The 21556-nt window shown below is 38.6% G+C and overlaps 2 protein-coding genes across 2 annotated transcripts; both read right to left on the reverse strand.

The window, feature by feature from the left end:
- Positions 1-2103: 2103 nt before the first annotated feature.
- On the reverse strand, positions 2104-4601 carry LOC126626552 (WAT1-related protein At1g43650-like). Its single transcript, XM_050295910.1, has 6 exons — positions 4248-4601; positions 3987-4166; positions 3663-3915; positions 2923-3081; positions 2530-2681; positions 2104-2400 (listed from the first exon to the last, which is right to left on the reverse strand). Exons 1-6 carry the CDS (start codon positions 4418-4420, stop codon positions 2220-2222), a joined length of 1098 nt encoding a protein of 365 aa, XP_050151867.1. The 5' UTR covers positions 4421-4601; the 3' UTR covers positions 2104-2219.
- A 14525-nt stretch (positions 4602-19126) lies between these two features.
- Positions 19127-20401, reverse strand: LOC126625559 (WAT1-related protein At1g21890-like). Its single transcript, XM_050294621.1, has 4 exons — positions 20258-20401; positions 19763-19854; positions 19346-19540; positions 19127-19226 (listed from the first exon to the last, which is right to left on the reverse strand). The coding sequence occupies exons 1-4, from the start codon at positions 20399-20401 to the stop codon at positions 19127-19129; spliced, it is 531 nt and encodes a 176-aa protein (XP_050150578.1).
- Positions 20402-21556: the final 1155 nt, after the last annotated feature.

Raw genomic sequence — 21556 nt, forward strand, 5'->3', positions numbered from 1 at the left:
AGGGAATAAGGAATGAAGAGTTATTTTGGGTATAAGGTTATGTAATTGCTATCCTTGTAGTTTTGGGATACTTGTTTCCTAATTTGTAAGAGATTGTATAAGTCTATATATTCCTCTATGTGAGAAGAATAATATTAGAACAATATTCATCCAAAACCTAGAATTTTATCTACATCTATAGATTAAATATACATCGTTGTTAGTATCTCTCTCTTTAAGTGTCACAGTGACAAGAAACTTTTTGGGTAAAGTACAAAAAACTACCTCAACTATTGGTGTCACGACACTTTCATACTTCATATTTTAAAATTGACAATATCATACCTCATCTTATGAATTTGTGCCAATGTTATACCTTCCGTTAACTTGGCGTGAATTTCTCAGTTAAATGTTGACGTGACTTGATCCGAGGCCCATTTTCTATTAAAAAATTTATTAAAAACTAAAAAAAATCATTTAATATTTTTTAAATATTAAAATAATAAAGAAAAGTTAAAATAAAAAAAAACAAAAACAAAAAAAAACCAACGACAACAATCAGTTCGTCCCCTTCCCCCTTCTCTCTCTTCTCTGCATCTTCTTCTTCTTCCCCCTTCCTACAACTTCAACCCAGAAAAAAGAAGAGGAAAAAAAAAAAAAACCAATTTGTCTTCCTCGTTCCCCACCCCCTCTTCTCCCCGCACCCAACCTCCCCACCTTCCCACCCATCCTCTGCACCCAACCTCGCACCCACTACCTGCAACCCAAAAAAAAGAAAAAAACCCAGATCTCGTTGAGGTGGAATTGGGAAACCTTTGCTAGGCCGATTTCGAAGGTTGAGAACTTGGGCGCGGAGAAAATGGGGGGAATGGATATGGAGGGAAGATGGTGGGTATAGGGGGGACGGGATGGATGAACTGGGTGTCCTTTTTTTTCTTCTCTCTCTCTCTTCTTCTTCTTCTTCTGTAGGTTGGGTGGGTGGAGGGGGGAGGGACCTTTTTTTTTTAGGAAAACTAATGAAAAGGGCTTGAAAACTTTGAGTTTTAATGATAAGGACAAAATAAAGGGTAAAGTGAATAGTACCAGGATTGACTTTTTAGTGTAAAAATGTGGTTTTTCGTTAAAGTGAACAGTACCGGGTGCTTTTCGTTAAAGTTCCCTTTTTTTTTCCCTTCTCTCTCTTCTTCTTCTGCAGGTTGGTGGGGGGGGGGGGTTGGGTTTTTTTCTCCTTCTTCTTTTTGGGTTGCAGGAAGATGGGGAAGAGAGAGGGGGAGGGACGACTTTCTATTAAAAATGGGAAGAGAGAGAGAGAGAGAGTTAAAAAAAATTATTTTTAAAATTTTTAATTATTAAAAGTATATTTAATTATTAGTGAGTGGATCCTGCATGTAGTCACGTCAACACTTAACAGAAAAATTAACAAAAAAAACTGACGGATGTAAGACATTGGCACAAATTCTAAAGATGAGGTATGACATTGTCATTTTTAAAAGATGAGATATGAAAGTGTCGTGACACTAATAGTTGAGGTAGTTTTTTGTACTTTACCCAAACTTTTTTATTGTGCCAATTAAATGAATAATTGTCATCACAGATCTCATTTTAAACGAGAGACTGAAACAAAACAAATGGTTTGTTAGTTAAATTTAACTTTTCACCCTGTTAAGTGGACGTAGCAACATTAACCATAGAGGAGATGCTCCAATGAGATTGTGATTAGTTTTAAGTAGAACATCGCTGTTATAAAAAAAAAACAACTGCTTGGATTATAATGTGGTATACAGTAACCATGGTGGGGAAACATGAAAGCCAAATTCTTGGGTAATGAACACCGTGCATCGACCATTTTGGCAGGTATAAACGCCATTTCCGGCAGTGGAATAGGCAGAACAAAGGATACACAAAGGAATTATCGGTTTCTGTCCTGCTCATGGAATCCATCCGATGATCAAAATAATAATTCAAGGTCAGGATGCAAATGAAGCTTTTGAGAGGCTACTGAAAAACGATGTGAAATTCTGGTTTATGATTGACATAAAATAATCCCCGAAAGCATAGGATTTCTCTCTTGTTGATGAGTAGCAATATGTTCATATGGATTGTTGGAACTAGAGATTATACAAATAAGAAAGAATTTTCTTTGAATTTCTGCATAATGATATAACACAACTTTTCTTACATCAACAGTTCTTTAAGATCTGACCGCGAAAAAAAAAAACGAACATGTCTCCATACCATGATCATGTTTCTTCTCTAGTAACAGGATTGACTACTGAAATATCATTCATGGAAATCTCCAGCACTTTAATATCGTCCAGTGTCACTTTTTCAATCTCTCCATGTTCAGCAACAAGAGTGTCTTTCCTCTTTCCCCACAGCACACAGTAAAGTCCCACAATAATGAGAAGTGCTCCAATCAAGCTGTACAAAAGAAAAAAAAAAGTTCAGATTTTTTAGGAAGAACTACTCTGGTAGCACCGACGAAGGAATTGCCATGTGTGAAAGCAGTAAGATGGAAACGGGAGAAAGTGTTTGCGTTCTCCGGTTTACCTGCCAAAGTGAAGTCGCTCTGCAAAAGCAATTGCCGAAAACACTGCCACTATAATGGCTTGAAGTGGACTAAACATAGCTGCAAAAACTGGTCCCTTGTGACTGATGCACCATGCTTGCAGGTAATAGACTAATGCTGTGGTCAGAACTCCCTATTGCAGAAGGGTTGGATGAAGGTTCGAACTTTTTACAGATTCATATATATCTTATCCCAACAACAAGGAAAGACAAAAGTATATTAACCATGTTTTAAAGATGTGCATAAAACAAACACGATGGTAAAGTTTATAGAACATATATCTTACAACAGCAAATATATGGTCCTGTTCTTTTTACACAATTTATGTCTTTGATCAGATCTTATAAGTACGAGATATGGAAGAAAATGCTCACGAAGTAGACGATGGTTAAAAGCTGCAGGTTCCACTCCAGTCTCCATGAGCTTGGATTTCTAGCAAAAAACAGGGCGAGGAAAGAAGATTGCAGCGAAGCGAAAAAGCACATTAGGGTGGTTAGTGACAATGGCGCAGGGTAGACTTTGGACACCGCAGCCTGTGGAGCAAAAAATGCCAAAGTTGAACAAATAATTAAATTTCGAAGTTATCTCTATATAAACGAAGTCAGATTTGGTGGTATCAAAAATACCCCTCACCTCTACAGCTAAAGAAAACAGTTTATTAAGCAAGGACAAATTAAGTTAAAACCCCCTACATAGAAGGAGTTTGTTAGCATATGAAACTCCGGTTAGAATTTTGCTGGGCTAGGTTATGCAAATCTATGTGGACCTAGGTCTACTTGTACAACAAGTTACTTGACTATAAATTATTTTGATAATTAAGAAGAGGGAGGAGTTTTGAACCCGGAACGCATAGGTAGAAACCCAACATCATATTCACTAGAATATTGTACCTTGTATTATCAATTGAAATGAATACAATTACAATTCTATAGAGTTACTAACCTTTTTAAAAAATAATAATAATAATTATAAACTATAATTTAAGTTTTTTTTTTTCTTCAAATAAAATGAAAAAATCCAAAAAAATAGTAAAGACTAAACTAAAAAAGAGCGCTTGTGGCAAGAAGCTAGTATTTGTATAAAAGGTGCCATCTTGAATCGAGTTTCTGATCACCTGGAGGATTAGCCACGCACTCCACGCAGTGTAGCTCATCAGAAGAAGAGCAGAACCCTTGATCCAGTTTTCCTGAACATGCTTGATCTTGCCATACTCCTCTGCGTTGTGAACATTTATCAGTGTCTTTTCGACACCCTTCAACAGGTATCCTCCTTTCCAGAATGTGAAAATAAGAGATCCGCCGATGCAGAAAATTGTACCAGCCACCTTTGCTTGGCCTCGAGCGCTTCTAATCTTTAGTTTCTCCATCCTGAATGAAGGTAAGCAAATTACAGAACAGGAAACCTTAGAAGACATCAAAGGCAAAGGCATAGAATATACCCGAGAAGAACTGCCGTCAGAAACGTCAACGGGGGGATAACATTACTTAAGGCACTTGCAACTGTTGCAGAAGTGTATGTCAAACCAGCACAGTATACATTCACAAAGATGGTAGGCCCTAACAACGCTAGCAGGAAAATATTTGCAGCTGCTGAAATTGAGAACGAAGGCCTCTGCTTCCTGCTCAGCACATACACTGTTGAATTAGTTTTCGCTGTTTTTGGTACAAGAAGAAAGTCGGACAACGGCAAGAATGTTTACCTTTCAAGCACATAAGCAAATGGTCCTATCAAAACCATGGCAAGAACATGCCTGTAAACCACAAAGACAATCGGATTGAGTCCATCCTGAAGGGATAATTTTATGAGGACGTCTGATCCGCCGTAAATCAGCTGAACCAGTACCATTGCCAAGTAGTGAGTGCATCCTTCCATGGTTATCAAACTTTTTTTGTGCTAACTTGAAATGCAGATGATATGCTTCGAGTTTTAATGGTGTTTCTATAACTGTGAAGGATCAACTTCAGCCACTTCTTTTGAATTCATTCATTAGATAGTGGAATCCACAATCAGTTTTCCAAAGAACAGTGACATCGTCTTTGGATGGTGGAAAATAATTTGAAGATCAACTTATGGAATCATTCAAGGAAGATCCAACTATTTATTTATTCCAAAATCAGTGGCTGAAAACAATCATGTTTATGTTGTAATCTTATAAGCCATTAAATGTGTGGGTGGCCAACCCACTACAACCCACTACAACTCTACATGTTTGTCCACTATTCCACTTGCTGCCTCATCCTTCCATATAAAATCACACACAAAAACACAAAGCCTCACGGCTGAGAAGAGAGAAAAGAAATAAGGAAAAAGAGAGGAAGAAAAGAGAAGCCACAAGGCTCACGGCAGAGAGAAGAAAAAAACGAGAGGAGATAATAAAAAGAGTTATCTTTGTAATCTTATTATTCCAGATTATAAATGAAAGCATCACTGCTGCTCTGAGGATGTATTCCAATCACACTGACTGTAGAGGAACCTCGTAAATTTTGTGTCTTGTTTCATTTTTTCACTGCACACATCGCTAATTTTACAACAGCTTATGCATTTTAATGTGCGTTCAATCTCCACCGATTTTTCTTCTCCCTAATAAAAATTATCTAGCCCCTAAATTGAACACACCCTCTAAAAAGAGCAAAAACTAAGGGTAGTGCTTTCCACACACACATTTTTTCTTCTAACTCACCCCTCTAAATTTCTGGTTGTTGAATTAAATGAATTGAGAGAGATGCACAAAATAAAAATAAATAAAAAGGTAAAATGTTACTATATTTTCTTAATTGCAGATATACCACTTTCTCCTTATGAGAAAATTGAACTACTAGTGACATGCTCATTCAAAATTCAATTGTTTCATTGGCACAATATGATAGTTTCTTTGTCATGTGTGTGTCATGTCATGAGAGATATTAATTAGGTATAACTTGAATATATTGGTATATTTCTCGGTCACATGTTAGATTCTCGTCAATATGGAGAACACAAAATATATCGGTTTGGTTTGTGTGAAATGACATAGTGAAAGAAAAGAAGATCAATTTCTCTTATTGATATGTATCAACAAGTTCATAGGGATTTTGAGTGACAGATTTTCCGCGTCATACTAAAACTCAATGTTTCTTACATCACCTGTTGTTTATGATCCGACCGTGAAAAATAACAAACTTGTCTTAATGATGATGGCCATGAAAACTCCAGCACTTCATTATCGTTAAGTGTCACTTTTTCTGTATCTGCTGCGTGTTGAGCAACAAGACTGTCTTTCCTCTTTTCCCACAGCATGCAGTAAAGGCTCGAAATACTAAGAAATGCTCCAATCAGGGCCGGCCCACGTCCAGTGAGGGCTGGATGACTGTTCGGGATTCAAAAAAACTGGGAGCACTAAAATTATTAGAGTGATATATTTATATATGTTTTCATAACAATATAAATTTATAAAATTTGGTTAAATGACCAAAAAGTTTGGTTAGAATTGATGGTTTTTGTTGTTTAAAATTAATGAGAAGGTCTTGGGTTTGGATTCAAATGCTATGCTTGTTTTTGAATATCAAGCTCTCTCTACTACGGCGGCTGAATTGGATTGGATTAAATCTTTGTTGTCGTTCTTGCAGCTTCCTTTGGCCGAGCCCCCATTACTTTACTGTGACAACCTGTCTGCAATTGCACTGACTTGCAATCCAATTCAACATCAACGTACGAAACATATTGAGGTTGATGTCCATTTTGTTCAAGAAAGGGTCGCCAAACAGCAACTATATGTTCATTTTGTATCGTCTACTGAGCAGTTTGCAGATATCCTCACCAAGGGTCTTTCTGCACCACTCTTTCAGACTCATTGTGCCAATCTCAGGCTCAATTTCTCTGCCCCTGAGCTTGAGGGGGGATGATAGGAGTACTAAGATTCTATAGCTGTGATATAAGAGTTAGTTAAGGTGGTTATTGTGTGGCTTAGAGAGTAAGCTACCAATACAAATAAATACATGTTGTAATAGTCATTTGTAACTAACTAGAAAGAAAATACATTTCTTGATTCTCTCTCTACTCTCTTACTCTCTTACTCTTCTACATTTCTCTCTGTCTTTCTTCCTGCATAACCTTTCTTCATCAACATACATAATGGTTTACATAATATAGGTGTAGTATTTTTTTTTTAAATAAGTGGAACAAACTAATTTACCTACCAATTAATATGGATAAAATTGCTGCAAAATATATCACGAAAAAAAAAACTACTTTTCTAGTTTGACATGGATACGGTTAATGCAAACACTTTTTACATTTTATTTCACTTTTTCTACTACTTTTAATTTGGCATAAATTTAGGAATTTGGAAAAGGGACCAAAAAGTATGAGTGGCATGGGTGTAAATAAATTGTATTAATAGGTCAATAGTGTTCCCATATGTTTGCAAATTTTAAATTTGGGCTTAAACTGGATCTTTAAAGATAGATGGGTTTTTATTTAGAAATAATGAGTTGTAAGGGCCAAAATCTAAAACACCCTAAGAAAAATTATGTTTCATCATGAGATATAACATCACTCATAGAACATTCATTCTTACTCATACAATCTAGTCCTTTACACATTACAGTAATTGCTCGCGGCCTAAGTATTAAACTATTTCCATCGATGGTTTGAGTTCCAACAATTGATATGAACTTATTCAATCGATATTTGTATACTGACCTGGAATTATTTTGATCATCGGGTGGATTCCATAAGCAGCACAGAAATCTACCACTTCTTTGCGCATCCTTCTCAGCTTATTGCACTGCCGGAATGGTTTTCATACCTTCCAAAAAGGTTGATGCTTGGTTATAGTTTCAGCATCCCATTTGATTTCATAGCCAATTTGTGTGCGAGTCTTGAATCAGTGAACACCATCGATCTATGAGCCAGAACTGATATCTTTACAATCAAGCACAGTTTTTTTTTTTTTTTTAATACCAACGATATTCCACCTAAATAACTCAAAAAGAGCACGTAGTAGTACGTCCGCACGGATTCTCAGCGGAGCACCCCCCCCCCCCCTATAGACATGAGCACTTAACAAAGTGAAAATTTATTTTATTTTTGAATTGTAAATAACTACTTTGTCAATGATGAAGAAAAAAAAAACTTAGAACCCGTTTTGTATTCAACCCAAACTCAAGTTTTTAAACTCAAAAACATATTTTAGTGTCAAGTTAAAAATTCTTGTTTGGTCAATTCATTCTCAAAAACACAATTCAAAACTAACTCAAAATCATATCCTACTCCCAGAAAACAGAAAAAGAGAGAATGTAGATTTTTTATTTAGGAGAACTAGTTCTTTTGGTTTTATATACGGTGGAACCTCAACTTTTCATGTTATCAGATTAGGTTGGCTCACGTGTGAAGCCCAACGGCCACACGTGCTCCAAGTCACCCTATTCGTGTGATCCACGTGTGGATGCAAATTTCCGCTTTCTTCTTCTTGGACAAAATTGCACCTACAAAATAATCAACACATTTGGTCAAGCCCAAGAACCTCACGTGCCCACGATGAATGGGGGGGGGGCCTTTGGCCGAAGAACCTCCGATGCCAAAGTTAGAATTTAGAGAGAAAATGAAATAAATTTCTCTCAAAGCCTATTTAAGTCCACCTTAAGTGGGTTATTAAATCAACTTTGGAGGGTGATTTATTTTACCCTACAAGAGAAAGAGAGCTTAGAGGATATTTGTTCCCCCTCCTCTAGCAATCTTCTACATCTTGCATGTGCAAAGGACCGTCTTTTGTAGCTTTCTTCGTCTTCTCCACGCTGCCCCAATGTAATAAAATCTTAATTTCTTCTTGTCTTCTTCTTAGGTGGTGCTGCCACGGGACAGTCGTCGGGATGGTGCGGCACGTCAGCTGGCAGGGGCCAGGAGTCGGCTTGGCATGGGCCAATGAGGTGATGTAGCCAAGGATTGGTTTGGCATAGGGTGAGGAAGTGGTGTGGGATAGGCAATTGTTTAGGCTGCCACGTCTGGGCTGCTTGTTGAAAATGAGGAAACTGCTTGAGTTTAGTTTTTCAACATTTGCTGCTTAGTTGATCTTCAAGCATTCAATCTTTTGAACTATGTGGCCTTCTTGCACTGGAGAGTTTACCCAGATGGGTGTCAGGGATTTAGTTTACCCTCTCGCACTGGAGAGCAAACTCATATGGGTGTCGGGGAATTGGTTTACCCTCTCGCACTAGAAAGCAATTTGTTTATCCTCTCGCGCTGGAGAGCAAACCCATATGGGTGTCGGGGAATTGGTTTACCCTCTCTCACTGGAGAGCAATTAGTTTATCCTCTCACACTGGAGAGCAGACCCTTTTGGGTGTCGAGGAATTGGTTTACCCTCTCGCACTGGAGAGCAATTAGTTTATCCTCTCACACTGGAGAGCAATTAGTTTATCCTCTCGCACCGGAGAGTAGACCATTTTGAGGCTTAGTTGGTATGAGAAATTGCGCAATCGCTTGGTCATGAACCTTTCTACTTCTTCCTGAATTTTCCTTTGTTGGGGTGGCAGAGCTCTCGACTGCCCCCAATCGTGATGTGCTGGTCTAAGCTGTTATTCCATATGTTCGGCTCGTCTATGCCCCGGCTGGAGTGGTGTGGTATGTTCCTAGTAGGCGAGCGTGTAACTCACAAGCTACTGGTTGAACTTGAGCCGGATTGATTGACTGTTTATTTATGTCTGCTGTGCTGCCTGCTCCGATGTAATGTGGATGATACTCCTTGCGAGCCTAGCTGTGAATGAATATTTTGCTTGGAAGGCTGCTCATGTTAATTATTAGAGTGCATCCTCAACCGTGAATGTATACTCGTTCGTGGGCCTAGTCGATAGTGCACGCTCATCCGCGCGTTAAGACGAGAGTATACGCTGTCTCAGGGGCCCAGTCGGGAGTGTACTCTGCCCAAACGCTCGGTTCGTGGATGGTCGAGTGGTTGCTTGCCGAGATGCTGCTGGAGAGGTTCTTCATCTGCCTTATCCTATACTTTGGGACACCTCGTTTGGGGTACGTTGCATCTTGGTATGCTACAAGAGCTGGTTCACCAAGGTCATTTGCTGTGCTAGGGTGCTTGTCAACTCTATGACTTGTCAAGACAAGTGTTATTCACCATTTGCATTGGAAGAGCTTGGAAGGAATGTGCCTCCTTAAGTAGTGGAAATGTGGTAGACTCCAGGCACGAGATTTGAGTTGGGAAACGTCAAATCCGTGGAGAAATGTGGTGAGAATGCCCCTGGTTTGATCGTAAGCCCAAAAATTTGAAATCGGGATGGTTGAACTAATCTTGGACCGATTTGGGCTACGAGAGTAGGCTGCTCGGTTGGAGCAGGCTGGGCCATGGGAGTAGACTACTCGTCGGGAACAGGCTAGGCCACGAGAGTGGGCTGTTCAGTGGGAGCAAGCTGGGTCACAGGAGTGGGCTGCTCGTCGGAAGCAGGCTGGGCTATGGGAGCCGACTGTTCGTCGGGAGCAGGCTAGGCCACAAGAGTGGGTTGCTCGGTGGGAGCAGGTTGGGCCATGGGAGTGGGCTGTTCGTCGAGAGCAAGCTAGGCCACGAGAGTGGGCTGCTCGTCAGGAGCAGACTAGGCCACGAGAGTAGGTTGTTTGGTGGGAGCAGGCTGGGCCACAGAAATAGGCTGCTCGTCGAGAGCAGGCTGGGCCACGAAAGTGGGTTGCTCGTCGGGAGCAGGCTAGGCCATGGGAGTAGGCTGTTCATCTGGAGCAGGCTGCTTGGCATGTGATGCTCGTGAATGCGAGGCTTGAGCTCGGCTTGGCAACGCATAGGGCTCACACCGTGGTGGTGGAGTCATGGACCTCGCCGTGGATGATTGCCATGGTGGCCACCATGGTGGTTGCCATGGTTGAACCTTGTGGTGGCGGTGCCGCTCCCCTTAGGATCACATTTAGTCTCGTGGATCGCCGCGATCGTATTTCTTGAATATTGGAATTTTCACTCATGGAATTTTCTAAATTTCTAGCCATTGTATTTCTCTTTTTTCGTTTTATCAAAGAATCTTTGCAAATAAAAAATTCTAATAATAAGAACGTACGAAAAATATAAGTGGACTAGAAAATAGAGAAAAACCTTTTTATGCGAGAGTCTTCTACGAGTATGGGACTCAACTCTCAATGAAAGCACCAATTTGTGGATGCAAATTTCCGCCTTCTTCTTTTTGGACAAAATTGCACCTACAAAACAATCAACACATTTGGTCAAGCCTAAGAACCTCACGTGCCCACGATGAATGTGGGGGGCTTTGGCCGAAGAACCTCCGATGCCAAAGTTAGAATTTAGAGAGAAAAAGTGTTTAGAGGATTTTTGGGAGTTTTGCAAGAGTATCAACTATGCTTTTTAGAAGAAATAGGGTCATATATATAGGGAATGAGGTGTTATTTGGTGATTCAATTAGCAATTAATATATTAATTAGGTATAAATATATTAATTGGCTAATTATCATAATAAAAGAAATGTTTTGGGAGGTAGGAGGTTATGGAATGAGGATGGATGAGACAAATTTGAACTTGTTACCTATTTTGGGTACTCCTGATTTGGTTGATGGATGATTCTCCACTGCTCGCGTGTAGGAGACCTGGTATGCCTCGAGGGTAAATTTGTCATCTTCACCCAAAAATCCAGATGTCGCTTTGTGATTATTTTTGGCTCCACACCACGTGTTTGGCTTGAAAATTCATCATGTGAGGGGGTGCGTGAGAATGTAAAGGTAAAAGAGTCCCACATTGGTGAAAGGAGAAATATTGCAAGGGCTTATAAGATGTTTGACTACTTTTTATATTGTTAATTAATTTTACAGTGGAACCCCAACTTTCTTCGTGATCGCATCTTCCCACTATCCTCCCTCTCTCTTTTTTGCTCATCTTTTCTTCCATGTCCTCACACTCTCTCTTATAAACCTAAACAAATTTGAGAAACCCAAAGAAATTAAGCTTTTCTTCCCTGTCCTCACACTCTCTCTTATAAACCTAAATAAATTTGAGAAACCCAAAGAAATTGAGCATGGTCTCTGATGAGGCGATATTATACCATATATTTTACCCTAATCTTAGTTATAATTTATTGGTTGTTTTGGTAGAATTTTGATACTTTGTTATATATTTTCAATGTAGGACATTCAACTTCCTCTGGGAAAAAATGATCAAATTGATGAATTTTGGAGTGATTCCAACTGGAGGATGTTCGTGAGTCTTTTAAGATGATTGTGTCAAAATTTCAGAATTTTCTACTAAGCCGTTTGACCGTGGGGATGAAATTAAGGCCCAGCGCGCAGCTTTCACAGATTGAAGTTTATGGATGTTTTGGGTATTTGGGAGGTTAAGATGGTATATTTTGAGGAAGATTCCTCCTGAGGATTTGTAGGGGACGTCTCAAGCTTTGAAAAGAGACCTTTTGGGACCAAATCGGAGTTGATTTGGTCATTCAAAAGACTAATTTTCTGAGAACTCCGAATTTTGGTTCAAATATGAAACCTTTTATTTTTGTTTTATTATTTTATTATGTTTACTAGTTTTATTCTAAGTCCTTTTAGGGTTTTATTTTGTAGTAGTTTCAACAAGGCTTTTTAGCCACTAGGTTGAGAGGGGAGAAGGCACGCATTTTGGCTTTAGAGAGCTTTTGACGATTCAAGTTTATTTCCAAGGTGTTTTCTATCCACGTTTTTAATAATATTTTATTTTATGATTTTTTGTAACTAGATTCGTTTGCTAGGGCGAGGCCACGAGCCTTAGTAAGAATATGTAGTTTCTTTTCAATTTGCTTATGATATTATGCATGCAAGTTTTGAATTATTAACCACCGTGTTGAAACTATTTAATTGTTTTGATGATTGACCACCGTTAGGATATTTAGAAAATTAATTTCATGTAATTTTGGTGGAGGGCTGTCCTTGGAATTAACACTGGCTTCTTGTGGTTAATATGTGTAACTTCTTAGGATGGACGACACATCTTAGGGTTATATGGTTTTTCAAAATGATTTCACAAAACATAACGAGTCTTGCATGTTCACATTTGATCCAGACGCCATGGACGGGTTGGAAAAACTACGTAGGATTGTTAATGTGATAGCCCGTCCCGAATGTTCTTATTATTTTATCCTCGATCGTGTGAAATGACTATTTTGCCCTTGAGCATTAGGTTGTGATTATGAGAAATGAACTTAGGTGGTGGACCAATTCATTTTCTTCCTAAGTTGTTGGACCTAATTGGAAGTTAGATTGTTTTGTTTGTTTTGTTGGGCTGAAACCTGGACCGCACACTCACACTCTCCCGTTTACTCTCTATCTCTCTCTTGCCTCTTGGATTTCATCCATTTTCTGTACAATTGTACGAACAATCTCGTAAACCAACCATTTCATGCACGGATCGAGGCTGTGAAGGTGATCTTTGTGTTATTTGCAAGTTCAGGAGCTCATCCATGCCATTAGTTCGACTTGAGAACTCGTAGAACTCAAGAACCAGAAAACCCCAATTTGGTGCACTGTTCACTCAACGTGATCGTGAAGGTTTTAAGTGGTTTTGAGACTTAAGAATGTAATATTTTTACTTTACTAGCACGTTGGATCGCTTTTGGAGTGGTTTTGACGTTAGAACGTTTGGGTTTATATAGTTGCAAGGTTTAGCCGGTTTCCTTGATTTTTTCGGCAAGATTCTGTTAGTTTTAGGACCGAAAGACAGTGTGCTGTTTCTTAGACATCCATGAAATGGGATTAGACCCCAAGAACACCACCATTCCAGTTGTGGACCGTCTATCATTCGGATCGCCCGCCCAGTCTGCATCACTATAGGCAGTAAGATCAAGGGAACCTCGGATATACTGAATACCACAGCCTCGAGTAGCCTTTAAGTACCTGAGAATCCGCTTGACAGCCATAAAGTGGGAGTCCATTGGTCGCTGCATAAATTGGCAGACCTGATGCACTACGAAAGCAATGTCTGACCGCGTAAAAGTCAAGTACTGGAGAGCACCAACCAAGCTCCTGTACATTGTAGGATTATTATAAGGCTTTCCATCATTGCTGAGAAGACGGTTGTAAGGCAAACATGGAGTAGCACACGGTTTGGACAGTAGCATATCAGATTTAGTAAGCAGATCCGTAACATACTTGTCTTGAGAGAGAAACAAACCATCCTTGTTCTGTACAATTTGAATGCCCAGAAAATAATGAAGAGGTCCCAGATCTTTCATATCAAACTCATGAGTAAGAGCTTGAATAACCTCAGTGATAGCTTGTGTATGGCTGCCTGTGATGATAATATCATCAACATACAATAATAGAATCACCACATATGTGTCAACAGTTTTTACAAATAAGGAAGAATCTGCAAAGGTAGACTTGAACCCTAAGGATGGTAGAAAAGCAGTGAACCTTTCATTCCAGGCCCGTGGTGCCTGTTTCAACCCATAAAGCGATTTATGTAATCGACAAACATAATCTTCATGTTTAAGATCAACAAACCCAGGTGGCTGTGTCATGTAGACTTCTTCTTGTAATATGCCATGGAGGAAGGCATTTTTCACATCTAATTGTCTCAACGTCCAACCAAAATGTGCTGATAAAGCTAGAACGATTCTCACTGTTGTAGGTTTAACAACAGGGCTAAAAGTCTCTCCATAATCGATTCCTTCTTCTTGATTAAAGCCTTTTGCCACCAGCCGTGCCTTATACCTCCCAATTAAGCCATCAGCATTCTTTTTTATCTTATATACCCATTTACACCCAATTAAATTCTTGTAACAGGGCAATGGAACCAATGACCACGTTCCCTGATTATGCAAAGCCAATATCTCATCTTGCATAGCAGTAAACCAAACTGGGGATTTCAACGCAGACTTATATGTAGCAGGTTCCACTTGTGTCAAATCAACCCCCCCCATGTTCATGAACTTGAGCAAGTAAAGCAAGCTTCTTAATAATACCACTTTTGGATCGTGTCTGCATAGGATGTAAGTTCACTGGGGGAACAGAGAGAACCACTTGGAGCTGCTCAGGTTGGAATTCAGGTACCACAGGAGGTGCAGAGGAGAAGGGCTGTGTAGTTTGAGAAGTAATGGATTGAGTAGCAGTTGAAGTTCCTGCACTTTCAGGTGAACCTGTAACTGGAGCTGTAGTGGAGGCTGCTGAAAGTTGCTGGAGTACCAGATTTGGCATGCCACTGGAGGTAGAAACTGAGCTTAATGATGCAGGACTGGATGCAGAACACTCAGTGTAGGGATTGAGTGACTCGAGTAACACAAGTGCATTACTATGATTGAGAACTGGAATTGGTGTTTGAATATGTGATGGAGGTGGTGAAATAGTGGTACATTGAGATTTAGAGACCAAAGAACGATAAGGAAACTCTGTCTCATCAAATAAAACATGTTTAGAAATATACATTTTGTTTTTAGAAGCATCATAACAAAGATAGCCTTTATAGTTAGATGCATATCCCAAAAAGATACATTTTGCAGTGCGGGGATCTAACTTGGTATGAGTATAAGGCCTTAACCAAGGGTAACAAGAACAACCAAATATTTTCAGATGTGTTATTACTGGTATGGAGTTGTGCAGCAATTGAAATGGAGATAAATTTCCCAAGGAAGAAGATGGCATTCTATTAATGAGGTACACTGAGGTTTTGCAAGCAAAAGACCAAAACACTAAGGGTAAGGAAGCAGACTGTAGCAAAGTGATGGAAGTTTCAATAATATGCCTCTGTTTTCGTTCAGCTATTCCATTCTGTTCGGGTGTGTAAGGACAGGAGAGTTGGTGCTTAATTCCTTTAGCAGACAAAAACTATTGAAATGCTTTGTTTATGTATTCACCACCACCATCACTGTGAAGAGTTTTAATGGCTACTTGAAACTGATTTAAGATGAAATTGTATAAAGAAACAAATATACCTGAAACATCACTTTTATTGCACATGGGAAAAATCCAGCAATATTTTGTACAATGGTCAATGAAGGTGACATAATATCTAAATCCATCTAAAGAAACACAAGGAGCAGGACCCCACACATCACTGTGAACAAGATCAAAAGGTTTTACAGATTTATCTACGGAGGAAGGAAATGGGAGTTTACTGAATTTGCCCTCTAAACATGGGTGACACAGTGAAGGTGTTTGATCAGAAACACAAGGAACATGTGAGGATTCTAAAATGCGGGAAACAATTGAATTAGAGGGATGACCTAATCTATTATGCCAAATACTGGTAGTAACTTGTTGTCCCAGAAAAGCTGCAAGATTCCTTTTGTTGATAACTGCATGAGAACTTGGTGAGATGATCGGATACAAACCATTGTTACACAGCCCTTTGTAAAGCACCCTCCCTGTGGCTTTGTCCTGAATCCAAAAGGAAAAAGCATCGAAGATCAACCAACAGTTATTATCCAAGCAGATCTTATGAACAGATAATAAGTTTTGGGACAATTTTGGCACATATAGAACAGAATTAAGCCTAATAGGCTGCATTGGAGTTCGAAGAAGAGTGGAACCAACGTGAGAGATAGCTAAACCTTCACCATTAGCAGTCTGAATAGTCTCATTAGACGGATATGGAGTGGACAAGGAAAGATTTCCCAAGTCTGACGTCATATGATTATTTGCACCTGAATCAGTAAGCCAAATTTGTTGTTGTGGAGGAGGAGATGACACTGAGAAAGAAGGAGTGGTACCATTGAATGTTGCAGCATGCATAGCACTCATTTGAGGATTGGCATTCTTTTGAAAACATGTTTCTGCAGTATGATTGGGATTCCCACAACTAAAGCATCCTGATGGACCACTTGTATTTCGATATCTACAGGTATCAGCCAGATGGTTGTGCTTCCCACAGATTTGGCAACCTTGTGAGACATTCATGTTTCGAAAACGACATGTAGAAGCCAAATGATTAGGCTTCCCACATATTTGACAAAGTTGAGGCTGAAACCCATAAATCTGTGTTCTTGGCGGAGAAACACCAAGAATGCCAGGTGCAGGATTTGAAGAGACGTTTTTTTTATTACCATATCTCGGATTGAAATTAGAGCCAAAATGATTTCTGCCTTTACCATTCTGATTAAAAGACCTGTATGCATTTGTATTGGAACTAGGATGATTTCCACCAGAACTTGAAAAAGACTGATTCTTGGACACCAAGTCATTATTCTGTGCCATTAGTGCAGACAAAACAGGTGATGCAGGAATGGTTTCAAGCAATGCTTCTTCAGCCAACAATTGAGAACGAAGATCTTTCAACGATATCACAGTTTCACGACCCCGAATCACAGATCGTATAGTATTAAATTCAGCAGGCAGACCATTCAATGTAAGAATCACAATATCATCATCATCAAAGAATACACCAGCAGCAGATAGTAAATCCCGTGCTTCTTTAATCTTCTGCAAATATACAGTGATAGAATCATTACCCTTCTTTATATTTTGCAGTTCAGATTTGAGTTGAAAGATACTGGTTCTTGTGATAGTTGAGAACTGTTCTTTAAGCCTGGTCCACAATTCTTTGGAACTGGTACTACCAATCGCATAAGAAATTCCAGCAGGAGACAAGGTTGCAGTGATCAACTGCATTAATGCTTTATCATGCATCTTCCATACTCTGTAATCATCAGATTGAACTCGGGTAGTAGAACCCCCAGATAATTCTTGGCAAAATTGATCAGGACAAGGAATCGAGCCATCAACAAAACCAATGATACTATGGCCTTCAATCAGTAGCTCCATCTGAAAATGCCAAGCCAAATAATTTGTTTCATCCAACTTCACATTAACTGAACTTGAAACCGACGAGATCAAAGAAGCAATTGGAGACTGAAGAATCTGTAACTGAGTAGCAGTCACCATTGTTACCAATTAGGAGAAAAAACCCAAGGAATCTTGACAGAGGAATAACCACAAACACTTGGTGGGTGTACTTTTATCGAGAACGAATCAGAGGAAGAATAAGACTAAACCAGCCCAAATTTTAACACAAGAAATCACAGCAAGAATAAGTAATAGGGTAGAAGCGGAAGCAACCATAACCAAGATCGAAATCCGTCAAGCTTTCACGCTTGTTCCGGCGATGATACCATGTAAACCATTATGTATGTTGATGAAGAAAGGTTATGCAGGAAGAAAGACAGAGAGAAATGTAGAAGAGTAAGAGAGTAAGAGAGTAGAGAGAGAATCAAGAAATGTATTTTCTTTCTAGTTAGTTACAAATGACTATTACAACATGTATTTATTTGTATTGGTAGCTTACTCTCTAAGCCACACAATAACCACCTTAACTAACTCTTATATCACAGCTATAGAATCTTAGTACTCCTATCATATTATATATTTTGAATCAAATAACATTCCTCTAACTTGTAGGTAAATTATTTTCTATGTATTGTTATATGTGTTAGACACATTTTGTTGTTGTATAAGCATGAGTGGAACATAATATTGTTGATTTTATACATCAAACTGCATTTCTTTTGTTATAGGTAAATTATTTTCCATGTACAAGTACTTATTTTAGGCATGTTTTGTTGTTGGTACATACAATATTTTGTATCATTGTAAAGAAAGATATTACATTACACCCATGGTACAATTGTTGTAGGTAAATTATTGGAAATTAATTTGTAGTTAGGTAATGAACATTTTGCATCATTGGAAATGAACATTTCAAATAGTAGGTAGGTAAATTAATTTGTTCTAATTATATATAAAAAAATTACACTACACCTAGTTATATTTAATTTTTCTAATTATTAAAAAAATTTATACTACACCCAACCAAATAACATTTCTCTAACTTGTAGGTAAATTATTTTCCATGTATTGTTAGATATGTTAGACACGTTTTATAGTTGTATAAACATGGGTGTAACATAGTATTTTTAATACTATGCATCAAACTACATTTCTTCTTAATATAGGTAAATTATTTTCCATGTATTAGTACATATGTTAGGCACGTTTTGTTGTTGGTATAAACATTATTTTGTATCCTTGTAAAAAATAGATATTATATTACACCCATGGTATAATTGTTGTAGGTAAATTAATGTGCATGTAGATAATGAAATACAATGTTCTAATATATTAATAAAAAGAAGGACAAATTCAAAAGTATTCAAGAGTAGGGTGAAAAAAAACTGAATCGAATAGTTTTATGAAAATTCAAAGCCTTTCTAAAAAATTAATATGCAATAAATTTTTAACATTAATGTCTTTTTTTTTGCTTGTTGCAAAATCATTTCCTCTCTCCTTACAATTAATTGTCTACATCAAATATGTAATAGGGGTATTTTAGGCATGTGAAAATGTAAAATGTGTGAAGTAATATGAAATTAATGAATTTGCTTATGTGGATCCTAGTCATTGGGTTTTCTTTGAGTAAAAAAATTATGTAGGGTTTTATATGAAGAAAATTGAGTTTGAAGGGCTAAAGTCATATTTTCAGTTTTTCTTACACCAGCTGTTCTTTCTGATCCGACCGGAAGAAAAAAACTCTTCTCCAAGATCATGTCCTTTCTCTAGTGACAGGATTGACTATTGAAATATCAGTCATGGAAATCTCCAGCACTTTATTATCGTCGAGCGTCACTTTTCAATCTCTGCGTCTTCAGCAACAAGACCGTTTTTCCTCTTTCCCCACAGCACACAGTAAAGTCCCACAATAATAAGAAGTGCTCCAATCAAGCTGCACACATAATCTACTTTAGATTTTTGAGGATGAACTATTTTGGTAGCACCGACGAAGGAAAATGTGAAAACTGTAAGATGGAAAGGGAAAAAGAGTGTTTGTGCTCTTCTGTTTACCTGCCAAAGTGAAGTCGCTCTGCAACAGCAATTGCCGAAAACATCGCCACTGTGATGACTTGAAGTGGACTAAACATAGCTGCAAAAACTGGTCCCTTGTGACTGATGCACCATGCTTGCAGGTAGTAGGCTAATGCCGAGATCACAACACCCTGTAAGGTCCCTACTCTGATACTATGAAAAAACTGGGTCAACCTGCTTTGATACTATGAAAAAAATTGAGATTCCACTATAAAACCAATTGACGATATGGAGAATAGCCCAACCTCTTATAAGCCCATGCAAAATCCCTCATCTCATTAATGTGGAATTCATTCTCAAGAGTCCCACATTCTCACACTCAGCACATCCACTACCAAATTAGTTTTCGTTGTTTCTTGTACAAGAAGAAAGTCTGAAAACGGCAAGAATGCTTACCTTTCAAGCACATAAGCAAATGGTCCAACCAAAACCATGGCAAGAACATGCCTATAAACCACGAAGACAATCAGATTGCCAGTTTGGGATTGCTACACTTTAAAAAAAAAAAAGATAAATTACACTTTCATACCTTAGGTTTGAGGTCTATTTCAATTCCTTACAACATTTTCAAAGCATTTCACTTTCATACCTTAAGTACTATTTTATTTCAAAATAATACCTCCGGTACATTTTCCATCCATTGATCCGTTAAATGCTGACGTGGCTGCCACATATATGTCACGTAGCTGCCAAATGTCTGCCATGTGGCAAAAACAAAATTTAATTTTTTTTAAAACCTAAATCTAAATATAAATAATAATTATAAAAAAATTAAAAAAAAAACTGAAATAAACCACCCCCGCCAACCCCCCAAACCAAAACCTAATAACCCCAACCCCCCAAACCAAAACCTAATAACCCCAACCCCTCGCCCCCCCCCCCCCCCAAAACCAGAAACCCAGAAACAACCCCCACCTGCCCGCAACCCTCCTTGCGCACCTCCCCAACCCGTGACCCTCTCTCCCTCTGTACCCACCTTCGCACCCACCATCTTCCCTTCTCTACACACCCCGCACTCCTTAAATCCACACCCATTCCACGAACCGGGCGATGGCAAGATGGGATCTTGGGTTTTTTTTTTTTTTTCTGCGTTACAGGGAAGAAGATGAAGATGGGGGGAGATGGGTTTGGGGGTTGCGGGGAGAAGAGAGGAGGATGAGGGGGGGTAAGGTTTTAGGGTTTATTTTTATTTTGATTTTTGTTTTTTTTCTGGGTTGCACGGAAGAAGATGAAGATGGGGGAGATGGGTTTGGGGGTTGTGGGGAGAAGAGAGGAGGATGAGGGGGATAAGGTTTTAGTGGTTTTTTTTTTTTTTTTTTTTTGTGGGTTGCAGGGAAGAAGATGAAGATGGGGGAGATGGATTTGGGGGTTGCGGGGAGATGAGGGGAGGATGAGGGGGATAAGGTTTTTGTTTTTTTGTTTTTTTAATTATTATTTATATTTAGAAGATTTAGGTTTTTTTTGAAAAAAATTAAAAAATGGTAAATTACATTTTCATACCTCAGGTTTGGGGCCTATTTCAATTCTTTATAACATCTTCAAAATATTTCACTTTCATACCTTAAGTACTATTTTATTTCAAAATAATACATCCGTTACATTTTCCATCCATGGATCTATTAAATGCTGACATGGCTACCACATATATGTCATGTGGTTGCCAAATGTCTACCACGTCGAAAATAAAATAATTTTTTTTTTAAAACCTGAACTTTTTTTTCTTCTTCTTCCTCCTCCTTCCTTCTTCTTCTTCTTCTTCTTCTTCTGGGTTGCAGGGGGTTCGAGTCCCTTTTTTTTTTTTTCTTCTTCTTCTTCTTCTTGCAGGTTTTTGGGTTCTTCAGGGATGTGGGTCGCTGGGGGGAAGAAGAAGGAGGAGGAGAAGGAGGAAGAAGAAGAAGAAAAAAAAAAAAAAAAAAAAGGGACCGAACCCCCTGCAACCCAGAAGAAGAAGGAGGAAGAAGAAGAAGAGAAGAAGAAGGAGGAGGAGAAGGAGGAAGAAGAAGAAATTAAAAAAAAAAAAAAAAAAGGGGAACTTGAACCCCCTGCAACCCAGAAGAAGAATAAGAGAAGAAGAATAAGGAGAAGAATGAGGAAAAAGAAGAAAGAAGAAGAAGAAGAAGAAAAGAAAAAAGGAACGCCCTGCAACCCAGAAGAAGAAGAATAAGAAGAAGAAGAAGAAGGAAAAAAAAA

This window comes from Malus sylvestris, chromosome 6, assembly GCF_916048215.2.
Source record: "Malus sylvestris chromosome 6, drMalSylv7.2, whole genome shotgun sequence".
Lineage (NCBI taxonomy): Eukaryota > Viridiplantae > Streptophyta > Magnoliopsida > Rosales > Rosaceae > Malus > Malus sylvestris.